We start from the raw sequence: 13,856 nt of genomic DNA, 5'->3' as shown, positions 1-13,856 counted from the left end.
TCCATTAAAAGCCAGGCTATCCAGGGACTCCTCATCCAACACTCTGCTCAAGTATTGATCTCCTCAGAGGATTTAGAAACACTGGTAGAAAACAGGGGGCCTCTCAGAGCTGTGAGCATCCTGTTCTGAAGAACAATTTGGGTGATAAGGACAGAAGATAGATCAATATAAAATCATGGAAAGAGCCCTGGTGGCTTAACCACCTTTTATAACCTCAGCTCATCTTAATAGAGTAAAATCAGCTACATAATTAGTTTTACTATGAACACAGTAGTTTAGGGGTGTTTTTTAATGACAAATGTAATTATTTTGAAAAACTAAATTGCTGATGTAAGATATGTTAAATAAACAATGATTATATACAGCACTTTTTCAAATATTTTTCATTCTGGTTGTATAGTGGCAATGTCTTCAAGGAAAAGAACCATAATATTTGTCATTCCCAGTTCAGAACTTCGGGATCTGAAAGCAGGTTCCCATGGCTATTGGTGTCAATGAAAATTTAGCACTGTGTATTTCATTTCTGTTTTCCAGTAAAAGAAGCAGGAAACACCATTTCACTTTAAAAGTGAAAAATGTCTTAATTCCTCATATTAACAAGTATGTTTTTGATGTTCCTTTTATAAAAATGGCTTGGCACATCCAGAAATAAATTGAGCATCTTAACTTTTAATTTCACTTCTTCTTTCCCTAAATCAATACAAACAACACAATAATGTCACTGTCATCAAAACTGCAACTACACTTGTTTTACTGAGATGGTAACACACAGGAATTCCTGCAAAGGTTTCCATTCCAGGAACATCAATAATTTCTACCCTAACAGTGTGTAAGGCTAATGTCTATCTTCTTCAAAGTCAACCAAATAAAGGAATAAGAATAAAAGGAGACAAGAAATTAATGTTGAAACTTCAGAATTTCTAGACCATAACAAAAAGGACAAAATGACAGTATCATTTTAATTAACTGTGATATATTTAATCTGAATAGCCCTTTCACCAAGATACCTCATGGGGAAATGGATCCAGCCAGATGCTAGATGGCAGCAATTTTATAAGGAAAGCACAATTTGAACAAAAAAATTATTCATAATAGGGAGAGTGTCAATAAGTGCAATGAAAAATATGCAGTTAAACAGATATTTTGCAAATATGAATATAAATTCTTCATGCCTCTTGCAAACTAGATAGAGCTTAAAACAATTAAGGCTGCTCCTAGCTGTGTAAATCAGAATTAAAAGCAAACTCAGGTCACTGAAGTTACACCAGTGCAAAACCAGGGGCTTTGGGTCTATAAAGGCTAATCCAAGGGAAAATAAAATTACTTCTTTGAAATTAAAATAAATGGTGAATTTTTACTTTAACAGATAGAAAAAAAAAGTGGTATTTAGTTCTCTTAAAATTGCTTAACAAAACTGGGGGCAAAAATAGAATTCAATTATATTGCAGTATCTAGTACATCTAGTTCAGATTAAGTGCACTATGTCAAACCATAGCAAAAATTAACACAATGAATGGCTGGTCTGTGTTTTCAACTCCATCTCAAGAGTTTTATTACTTCATTGCTGCCTCTTCCATGGAAAAGATTCTCTCACTAAGAAGGCAAAGGGGAGAACATATTCTGCTGATCTGTGCTGAAAATTCAGGATTCTCTTCAAACAGCTGAGTTTACCTTGAATAAAACTGACCCATTCTTTCCTTTAAATGCAAGAGCAGAATTTGTCTTTGAGAGCTCCAAAACTGCAAATGAGAAAAGCTTCCCACCCGACATCTACCTAAAGCCTGTAAAAACATATTTTCTCCATGGAAAATGCTAAAGATGAGAAAATAATGAAGACCCCATAAAAATGTGTTTTTCTGCAGATACTGAGGTACTTCCTGAGCTTATTAAGAAGTTTCTTGACATCAAAGCTTAAAATGCTCACACTAGAAATATCACAAATGTCCATTAATCAGATTTCGTCTTAATGGTTCTATTACTTCAGGACAATAATTTAAAGTCAAGACTTTCTGAAGGAGATCCATCACTTGATTTGATTTCCAACAATGAAGGCAATTCTGTGTTTTAAAGAAGTTTGCATTATTTCTGATAAGTTACTCTAGTTCAATGTTAACACTAAAGCTGCATAAAGAATCTAAAACTAAGAAGGGGAAAAAGCCAAGACAGATCCACACTGATATGTAGCAGCACATTTTGGTTTTGTTAWACAAACGTGCTGCCATCTGGAGCACACCAACAGGCTGAGACCCAAACAGATTTAAAGCTGCAGTCAGAAAYACTTTGCAAATAAACTATGGCAGGTACTAAAGGAAAATATGGCTACATTGCCCAGTGTAAAACAAACACCAAAACAATCAGTGACATGGAAAGTATTTAGGAATATAAATAAATTAATAAAAATAACAAACTCAGAATCAACCCTGTATATTAACTCTTAAAACAAAAAACATACCTTTACATTTCAGAAAGATCTGACAATATCAAGCCYCTGMAACATGCTAARGAAATAAAAACARAAWAACACCTACCCCTCCAGAACTCCACCAGTTACGATTCAGCCTTTTGTTAGTGCAGTTCTGGATCTTCCTTTTCCTCAAGTTCCATCAGTTCAGAGTATTTCTTGCTCTTTAGTTTGACATCTCCAACATCAGTAGGATGACAGGGACACTGTATGATCTAGCCAGTATGTTACTACAAACCACAAGATATTCTAGATGTTGCCAGTAATTGGAGATTTAATAATGATTTTGCATCCTCACTGAYTGGGTGACTGTTTCTGWTGGTTGTCACAATATATTTAYGTATAYACATATATATTCCTATTAGAAAAATACATGTGTTCATTAAGAGGAGATCAAGCAGACTAATTTATTTCCCTTMAATAAGATAACTGCTTGTCTAGACAAAGGAAATGCAGTAGCTCTTATCTTCTGAACTTCAACAAAGCATTTGATATAGCGCCTTTTCAAAAATTATTACCRTGTTGGAAGGAATTAGAGAGATTCACAGACTGGCTAATCAGGAAATGTAGAGCTGAAACAGTAAGGAGATTTCCTTGAGATTCAGTGGCAGGGCTAATTTTATTTCAGATTTTCACTGAACGTTACAGCAAAAGTTGTAGAAGCTTTATAATGAAATTTCAAAGGCAGAATCAGTACCAAGTAAAACCACAATGGGCTACAGAAGGAATTACACATGGAAGATATGAGTAACAGAAATATAAATGCATTAAGTACAAGGCAGCACATTCAATAGCAACAAACAGCACTTCCTCCATAAGATGGAAGCATTTTAGTCCAGAAAACACACTGGCACAAAGACTTAAGCCTGTAAGGAATAAGGGCTGAGTATCAGGAATCAACAACTTTGGAAAAAAAAAAAAAACAATTATGGTTTTCAGACACAACAGGAAAACTATTTCCTGTTTATCAGCAATACTGTGTACACTTGCCACTCACATTCAAGTAACAGGATTAAGGGTGCTGGTAAAAATGGAGAATGAATTTCAGGTAAGAAAACTGAGATAGCTCAAATTTCTTTAGCATCAGAACACAACAGCTGAAAGGAGGTWTGTCTATTTTAAATAAATGTGTTGGTGCATTAGCATCAAAGGAAAGAGAGGTATTTAAAGCAGCRGCCCTCAGACTTTAAAACAGGGTCTGTTGGAAGCTGGAGAAGGGCATTAGACCTTCCCATTTAATGTCCTTTCCTAAATGTCATAGAATCATGGAATCATTTAGTTTGAAAGACATCTGAAAAATATCTTTTTCCAGCCCTCTCTGACATGGGAGGACGCTTTCCACAAGACCAGGTGGCTCAAACCCCCATCCAGCCTGGCCTTGAACACTTCCAGGGATGGGGATGGGGCACCAAAAGCTTCTCTAGGCAACCTATTTCAGCATCTCACCACCATCACAAGGAAGAATTTATTCCTAATATCTAATCTAAACCTGCTCTCTTTCAGTTTGAAGCCATCCCTCCTTGTCCAATCACTCCATGCCCTCATAAAAAGTCCCTCCCCAGTTCTCTTTTTGGCACCCCTGGAAGTGCAATAAGGTCTCCCCAGAGCCACATCTTCTCCCCAGCCTGACTCTCTCAGCCTGTCTCCATAGGAGAGGTGTTCCATCCCTCTGATTAACTTGGTGGCCTCCTCTGGGCTCCCTGCAACACTTCCATGTCCTTTTTATGCTGGGATCCCACAGATGGATGCAGCCCTGCAGATGGGGTCTCACCAGAGCAGAGCAGAGCAGAGGAGCAGAATCCCCTCCCTCCCCACATTGCCCAGGACACCTTTGGCTCTCTGGGCTGTCAGTGCCATGGCCAGGGAATGTCCAGCCTCTCCTCCAGCACCACCCTCCAGTCCTTCTCATCAGGGCTGTTCTCAATCCATTCTCCACCCAGCCCATATTTTTGCTTGGGATTGCCCTGACCCATTGCCATGTCTTTGTACAAAAAGGACATTCTAAGCACACACTTCTAAAAAAGATAAAAGTCACTGTCTGGAGACTGAATAATACCAAAATAATTTAAACAATAGATCCCCTTGTGACTCAGTATAATTCTCTGTCTTTCAGAAAAAGATTAATTTTCAACTTAAATGAATACTGTCCTCTAAAAGACCATATCTTTGAATGTAATTGAAAAATTGCAATTTCTCTTTGAGCTGTATTTCTTTTGAATTCTTTTGGGCACTCCTTGGCTGCTGCTATGCTTGCATTGCCCTGAGGACTACCACTGATATTCTGGACCCGAGCAGAGATACTCAGCTATGAAGCTGGCATGGTTTTTAACCACCTGACCTGTGTACATCCGGTATTCAGTGGGGCAGATTCACAGAAGTTCAAATCCTTTTTGGCCCTGAGGTGCATAAAGGAGCATGAGCATTGTCCTGCTTAAAATAGTTACAAYATTGTTGTGCTAATTACATATGAACACAGGATCAGTATTTTAGCCTCCACACAACTTTTCTCATTCCTTTCTCTTAGCCTATTCTCCCCAATTACTTAAAATGAAAAATAAAAACCCCAAACAACCCCCAAACCAACAACAAGCCCCACAGAAGTAACCCTCCCAAGAGCCTCTTCCAAACCAAACCATCACACTATAGCACCTAAAACAAGCTATTTTTATATTACTTTAAAAAATATTAGTTTTGACATTCACATTGTCAGAATAAGAGATGCCTGTATCAAAATCTTCATATACTTCAGCCTCAAATATTATATATTTAGCCTGAAGCCAATTTCTATGCCAAAAAAAAAACCCAGGAGAATACGAGATTGAAGGGATTTTCTGACATAGCTGAACTTTCATAAATGTATTCATTGCTGTATCAAACACTTAATTTCCTTTCCTGTGGTCCTCTATAACAAGGATTGAGAAGCAAAGGATCACAGCTTTCATAGACTTTCCTGTGATTCTAAGAACAGGAGTAATGAAGACATATCCATATCTCAGATTAAAAATTTTGCTGCTTAGATTTTCACTGAAACACAAGGATGGAGACTGGAGAAAATGTATTCATTTTCTTTGTCCCTTTTATTTATTAAAACCCCATTTTGTTGCATATAAAACAAAATTATGTTATGGCAGCCATCTGTGTCTTCAAGTAAAAGAAAGGTAAACAGAATTTTACAGCTGAGACCAGGCTTACTCAGATTTCCAACAGAAACAAAAGGGAAAACTGAATACCACATTAGCAATATTTTGTAATTCAGTCAAAAATGTTTCAGTGGAAACAGTCTGTTCTGCTGAATTATCACCTCATTACAGTTATGGCAGCTTTTCTTCTGAAAATAGTTTTTCTCGATGCCATGCTGCTGATTGTCTATAAACCTGCCAGACATGAGTTTCCAGGTTCTACATTCCAAAGACACTCCTGCTCCTATCCAAGCCAACATTCAGTCCCCACACTACTTCTCTCACTGTACAGATACCAGGTATAACTTCATTAAAACCCTCCTTTTTTTTAGAGCATTTTAACCATATAACTGTATTTTTTCAATTCAATTGATTAGAATAATCACCAAGATGAGGACTGGACACAGACATCACTTGCCCCAGTCTGTCCAAAGACTCCCTGAAACCATGTACCACTGTAAGGCCAGTAATTCCCCCAGCCCCATGCGATTGTAGGAGAGAGCTGTCCATTTTCCCACTGAAGACAACTGTTAGGAGCAGGTCTGGGAAGTGATCTGAAGGCCAGGAATGTGGTTCATCCAGACCCCTGATCAGTTAACTCTTGGAAAGGTAYTTGGTCTTCCCCTCTAAAGTTGATGGAGAGTATTGCTTTGTGYCAGTAGGCTGACATCTGCATTCTAACAGAGATACTCTGGTGGACACAGCTCTGGAGGAGTTAGGATCACATTTTTCAAATGTGCATAGAGTCTGAAAAAGGTGCTGACAGATTTCTTCAAGCAGCTTAAAAAGTGCCTGAGGAGGTACACGGGATTGGGGAAAAAAAGTGCCTCAAATAGCTAAAAATGGGAAATTGGATGTCTAACTTGATTTGAATCTATAGAGCAGCCAGCTGACATCTTCAGGTGTGTAAGTATCTCCAGTCTGAACATCTTTCATAATCAATCCATAAGCTTTAACATGCTCTTCAGCCACTGCTGAAGGAAAGTTCTAACATGAAGRAAAAAAGGAAAAACATTAAAAACTCATGTTTCATTCTTAAAAAGCACCTTAGGCCATCCAGCACCRCTCCAGACCTTTCAGATTTTTTCCAGCCCAGTGTGTAAGCTATGATTTCCCCAGTGATTACTACAGCATATTAGCAGTAACATCTACAGTCTAAGGTGAGTGGAAGTCTCTGTCTCTTAAGGGAGTAACTTTGTCATGTGGGATAAAATGCCTTTTTCTTTTTTCCCTGCACTGATGTGGTAGATTTATGCTAAAAGGCAAAAGGTAACAGTGACACACAACAGAGSTAGGTAGTCACAAATTACATAAATCTAATTCTAAAGGTGAATAAAAATTATATAAGAATAAACTATCTTTGTAGCAGCCAACTGAACGAAAATCATTGTGTGAAATTTATGCAAAAAAGGTCTCTTTTGATCAAGGGTATGATGTGTTGTGCTTAAAAGGACAAACAAACAAGGTAGGACCACGAAACAAAGGCTGTCACAAATCATAAAGCCACTGAAAATAAACTTATTATTTAAGACACTATTCAGAAATCTACAAGTTTGCCAGCAGAGCAAATAAAGCTGGCTAAAATCCTCTTGAGAAGTTTTTAACTCCTTTGTCAGGCCTTTAGAGCTGCTCCTTCTGCACCATCAGCCCCTGGTGGTGCTGGTTGCCCCAGTGGAAGCTGCACCAGCCCAACAGGGCTCCCCCAGCACCACAGGGTGAGGGGAGGCCACAGCAAAACAGGTTGGATTCACTACTGAACTGATTCTCCAAGTGTCTGGAACTGAAAGATGGAAATTCCAACAGCAAGCAACATAAGCAACTCCAAAAGCTCATAGCAAATTTTATGATTTCCATGAAGATCCATGAGGCATCCATTCTTCCTTTACTTTTTTCAACAAATTCCCTTTTAGTTCCCAGTAAGGGCAGACTGATCAAGAACCCTATTATTTCTGAAAATACTGGATTCAAATACAGTTTTTTTGAGATGCAATTAGGTAAATTTTTGCGTACATTTACTATAAAGAARATTTTCATTAGAAAGAATTTTTCAGAGTTAAATTACAACCAATGTTCAATTCAAACATTTAGATGATAAAAATAKCATCTAAAAACAGAAGCCATAAAATCTTCAGCAATATTATCTGTAAGACTGCCAAGAGAATTCAGTTAAACACAATCTCATTGCTCATTCTTGAAGCATTTTACTTCAAAATGTCCTTGTTCATTGTGAGGGTTTAGTCCTGAAATGGAGCTGTGGGTCCTTGTGTTCCAGCCCTTTTCCTGATCCAAACCTTCCTGCCTGCCTAAAGCCTCCCAGTGCCTGCAGWAAGGAACAACTTCAGCTCTTACCTTCCAGCAGTGCATAGCATTGCTGCCTCTTAGTCAAACAGCTGTTAACTCCTGTGATGAGTACATTTAATTTAATTTAATTTAATGTCTGTCTTTCTCTCTCTTTCCATGCAGAAATCACCTACCACAAGACAAGAGACACTATTTCTAAGCAGTACAATACTGCTTTTATTTTGAAAACAGTGGCTTAAGCATGCAGATTTCTTCAGATTAACAGGGCAGTCACTATCCTCATCTACACAATTATTTTTTCAGGGAGTAAATTTCTCTGAGTTACTATTAAGTATTAAAATTGTGAACTTTTATAGAACCCTCAGAAGAGAGAAGCAGAAGCACTCGGTACACGTTGCAAACAATTCTATGTTTGACATGATGCCACCAGAGAAACACCGCAGTCACACATCACCTCTACTTTCAGAGAGACATTAGAGAAAAGGATTGTTTAACGGAACTGTGACATTTCCAGCTCTGGATCCAAAACTAGCAAATGTAAAAATACAAGCCCTAATTCCTTCAAATTCCCTCCCTAAAAATTGGAAGTTTAGAGAGAGACAGTGAATTTGATTAGCAGTAACAAAGACCATATAGATTTAGAAAGACGGGGAAAAAAATAACCAACAAAATAAAAAAAAGATACCTGATACTGTAGCCTACATTGCAGCTTTTTTCTTTAAACATCCTGGAGAAACTATACATCCAAAAGTACCACCTTTTCTAAGACTGCATGACTCTAAACACAGATACACAAGTTCCTCCTGCATAAATAGGAGCTRCTSTATKAAYATGTAGCAGACCTTCAATGMTATTCACAGCTTCAAWGCAGACTGTTTTCATCTTCTGTRGGGCTTTGTTAATATTGACTCTAGRAACAGCACACATAAAAAACTCAGAGCACTAAACAGCACACACCGCTCTGGGGTACAAACTCCAATCTTTCCACCTGGCTTAGAAAATAAACCACCTATGTGTGGTTTAAAATAAACCACCTATGTGTGATCTTACTGATCTGAAAGCCAGGAGAAGGAGTGAGGGATTAAAAAGAAACAACTTGAGATGCCTTCCAAAAGTGAATGCAAACACATTCACATAAATACACGCACCTTTCAGGATTTCAGCCCTGACTCCTGCAAATGCTCTCATGGCTCAGATTCTGACCTATATTCCCTCTGAGAGCAGCACCCTGCCCGCAGACTCCCTGCCAGCTCAAGCTCCAGGAATTATGCCACGTGGTAATTTTGACTCATCCAGCCATCTAGAGCTGGCAAGTTTAAAGTACCATCAGGATCTTACTAGAAACAGACCCTTTTCCCCCTAAAAGCATCCCCCAATCAAACCAAATAAAACCTAATTCAAGGGAAATCAAAAACACCAGGTAAACATTCTTAGAATTTTATGCTAAACATTTAAAGTCTGCTTTGTCTAACAYCACCTTTTCAAACAAGTTAAATTTCATGGAAGACAAGAAAATGAAGGCACTTTAGAAATTTGAGCCAAACCAAATGCCCCCCTTAAMCACTGTATTCTTTAGGGAGGTGAGGTGTTATTAGAGGTGAATGGCCTTACAGTAACAGCATAGGCTAATTTAAGAGAAAATGATTATCTGCTTAAAATAACTGCTAATAATATTACAGTATTATTACATTAGTTTAATGGTAATTACAAAGCTTCCTTCTTTGGAAAAGGCAACTTAAATATTTCATTAAAAAGTTARATTACTTTAATAAAGTATTGAAGGATTTTTCTGGTATTTTGCAGGACCAATCTGAATGAGCCATGAATATATCATATAAATGAGAAACCACAAATAAAATGAAATAAAGTACTTRGAATTACTATTTTTGGGTAGGCATGCAAACTAGACAAAATTTGATATTCACTGAACACAATATTTTTAAAATACTAAGAAAGACACAAAACTCATCATATTGTGCTTGTTAGTAATGTCAGCATACAATGGTTGCAGTTTTCAAGGAAAATGAAACTTACACTTTACTTGCAGTTGTTTTAGTTACTAGTATTCTAAGTTCCATGTTTATGGAGGTTGAAACTGGATTTGTTTCCCTAATCTCAACATCACAAAAAATTTTTATATCCAATGTTACAATACTGTCAACTGTGGAAGCAAAATGACACAAACACCATCACTTAACCTCCCCTGCCCAGGGCTCAGAAAACAAGAGTGAGCAGATAAACACCTGCACGTATATGAGGTAATTACGTGAACTTTGGATTAGCAGAGCGATTGTAGGGGAACCTGTGGTCTCCTTCATTTTCCCTGAGCTTTGTACTGAACCTCACACAGTACTTGAGTCTTTGCAATATTCATGTTTTAACTAATTCTGCACTGTTTGCTACCAACTCAAAGGTAGAATCTTAAGGCTCCATTTATTGATGGTTATCTTTCCAGTAACTCTTTCCAGTGCCTCACATATGTCAATACTCTTTCCAATGGCAAATATCAAAAGAATTAGCACTTGTCACCCTTTTCAGAGATCCAGCTCTATTTGTAGGCAAACAAATCTGGCTCTATTTGAATGCAAGTCTGAGACAGAATGTTGTGGGCTATTTAACTTAACTTACCAAAGTTTGATCATACCTCCAATTCAACCTCTCTGTCTCTGAACATGAATCTCCCTCTCTCCCAAGACTTTCTTCCTATCACATCCCTAGTAATTATTTCACTTGGTCAAGCTGCTCGACATCCCCCACTTATCACATGCCCAAATCAAATTTTAGCAGCCATGAAATAGAACAGCCAAAAAATTATTTTAGTGTGATGTGATATCTAAGAGAGCAATGATGGACCTGCTTTGCTAGGCACTATTGGATTGGTCCTCCAGATCACATCTAGACCCTCTAGATTTTTGCCAGACCCTCCAGCATTTTGCCTTCCACTTTGTGTTGGGATGTTGACCAGGCACTCATCTCATCTCTCCTCCCAGGTTTCCATCTCTGGGTATCAGTAGGGAAGGACTACAGGATAATACAGCACATCTCTTTTCCACAGTCCAGAGATTGTCTTAGAAGCTAATTTTCAACATAAATTTTCCTTAATTCCAGGTCAAATTCTTGTGTTCTCATCACTTGGTGGGGAAAAAGGTTAAAACATCTACAGGAAAACATCTACACACTCCCAAACCACATGTGCTTACATTTATCATCTCCCAATTCAAACTCATAGTTGAAACCATTTCAAAATACATGGGTTTTCTCTTTCTAGAATAAAGAAAATAGAGTATAGAATACAGAAAAAAGCTTTACTTTTTATGCGTAAAAAAGCTATGTAATTTGTTGAAAACATAAAAATTTTCCCAATGTCTATACTCCATATTAAACAACCTGCCATCATTATATAAAACATTTATTGTGTCTGATTTCAGACAGTGCAAATCAGTTATGGAAAGTGCCAATAAGACAAGATACAAAAAAACTGGCCTTAGACAGGGCCTATAGTGTTGAATTCCCAAAGTCAGAACCARCCACTTTCATTTTAATTGACTGTGAAGTGTGATGCTGTGCAGGTTAACTTGCAGCATCTCAAACTGTTATAGATGACAGACACTCACTGAAKAAGCAAAGAATTTATTGCCCATTCAATTTTTTATAATTCAAAGTCATCAATAATTATGACCTAATCAAAAGAAATGTCTAAGCTACGCAGTTTCATAAGGTTTACTATGATTATCTCACAGATGCAAACATAGTAAATACAAATTTCCTGACAATTTCTCTTAAAGAGGAGATTGACAATCCAGAATATTTCATGTTACTTGAGCTAGTGCTCAGATCATAAAAGGTATTAATTACTTTGTCTAAATAACCTGAATTTGCAGGTTTTTCCGTGTAAAGGCCTTATATTCTGTGGTAATTCAATGGGTACTTCCAGTTCATTTTAAGTAAAAGTGAAAAAAAGCAATCAGGTAACTCTAGAAGTAGCTTCATCTAAGAGTTTCAGAAACATTAAATAAACAGGGGTCCATCCTGAGCACACAAAACAGGCTGCACACCTAGTAAGAAACCAAACTGCAAATCTGGGAAAAAAAATTGAAATGGTGGAAAAAAGGGGGAAACAAACCAAAACCAAGGCAAATAATACTTTGCTTTTTCAAACTACAAAATGTCCCTCCACTTCTTGTTACTGTCTCTTCAACTCCTTCTATAGATAGCTCATGGATTTGAGGGAACAYTATTTTAGATGCTAAGAATGCCAGCATACTATTCCTGTGGAGCTGAAGTCAACCAGCTTTTTGTCTTCTTCATAGTGAATGTACTGCTGATTATGAGGTTCCACATGCCTGAAAACAGACATGAAAACTTTAAACCCTCTGGTCCTTCCCACAGGAGCCTTTTCTGGGGCTCAGTGAGCTGCTGCCTGAGAAACACTAAGAAAGGATCAGGGAAAAGGAATCCACCACTGCGCTGCTATCAAATACTCTATAGAGGGCTAATTCTAAATCCAGACAGGTTTATCCACCAGGAGAGGATTGCTAACTGATAATGTCAAGGTTGTCTTAATGGGCAATGAAACTTTGGACATGAATCTCACAGAGAATTGTGTGTACACAGAAAAAGTCTCTCAGGAAGCCTCTCAATAAATCTGGGTATATGTGCCTATGCTTTAATTTATACTGCAAGGACATCTTTCTTCTGTCTTACCCAAACCTGAAAGCCATTTGGACCCAGTTAATTATTCAGAAACTTCCTTGTCTCACAGGGGTGATGTTATTTCAGAACAGGGTAGCAATAATTGGGCAGTAACTGTCCAGAGCTTCTACATTCTGAGATAATTTCTTTAGCAAGAGCCTTGCAATTACTTCTTTTTGAAAAGCTGCCAAGTTATTCCCCAGGAACAGAGGCAGTGAGAATCTACAGCTATAACAAATCAAGGATCTTCATGTTCGATTTCTCTGAGGTAGCTGTGTCAAAATCCAAGCCTTCCAAGCATCTCAAAACTACTAACGGCTGCCTTCTAAAGGAAATAAATCACATTTGTCCCTCATGATACAGATTTTCTKTTCAGAAGAAAACAACCCTGTCTGAAGGGTTCTCAACAGAGAAATGGTTTTCTCCCAACACAGACTTATGGATCTGCATTTTAAGACAAAGCGTATCTACATAAAACTGCTCACAGTGCMGATGTTGTTGCAATCAAAGGAATTAGCTTTTATCTCTCAATGCACTTGTAATACACCCAGTAAAACTGCTGAAGARTAAAGCAGAGAAAACAAAACAGAAGAGCTGTGATCCAGTGTTGCCTCTGCTGCTGCTCACGGAGCTTGGTGGAAGTAGTAGAGACAAGCATCCAAGACAGTAACACCTGCACMATTTTGTGCTAATAGATCCAGACTTCTACTCAACAGAAATCCAGTGATTTTTTTTTCTTTCACTAAAAATACATTATCCATAGCCTTACCTTAGAAAAACCTGAGCAATGCAGACAACCACACGTAACAGAGACACGTATGAAGTAAGAAGGCTTCAACTTCCACCAGAAATGGTTGTCAAGTCAGATATCAAATCAGACTAATGTAATACACACACACTCAAAAATTTCCTTTTATCTCACAAGAATACACATGCTGCAAGTGCTGCAAATGTACAACTCCTTTACAATTCCTGACATGTGTATGACAACATGTCTGCTTATCAACTTGCAGACAAAATGCATTCCTCTATTTCCTCTATAGTCAGAGCCCTCTGAATTTCACTTAAAGATGGCTCWGAATGCACATTTTACAGTCAAAGCTGATAGAACAATCTTTGCTAAGCGTCATCTGAGTATTTTGCTCTAAATAAGTTATCTTGATAGCTCTTTGAGCCATTACAATGGTTCTGCCTTAAATGTTGTGCTTACTGAAATATGCTGA

General features: G+C 37.7%; 1 protein-coding gene across 1 annotated transcript in view; it reads right to left on the bottom strand.

The window, feature by feature from the left end:
- Positions 1-6,498: 6,498 nt before the first annotated feature.
- LOC130579274 (type II inositol 3,4-bisphosphate 4-phosphatase-like) overlaps positions 6,499-13,856 on the bottom strand; it is a 147,874-nt gene continuing 140,516 nt past the window's right edge. Inside the window, exon 8 of the mRNA XM_057375935.1 lies at positions 6,499-6,627. Coding sequence (XP_057231918.1) covers positions 6,499-6,627 — 129 coding nt within the window. The remainder of the gene's footprint in view (positions 6,628-13,856) is intronic.

The sequence above is a fragment of the Malurus melanocephalus genome, unplaced genomic scaffold, assembly GCF_030028575.1.
Source record: "Malurus melanocephalus ecotype Western Australia unplaced genomic scaffold, MMel_1.1 scaffold_265, whole genome shotgun sequence".
Classification (NCBI taxonomy): domain Eukaryota; kingdom Metazoa; phylum Chordata; class Aves; order Passeriformes; family Maluridae; genus Malurus; species Malurus melanocephalus.
This window is presented reverse-complemented; position numbering and strand designations above follow the sequence as displayed.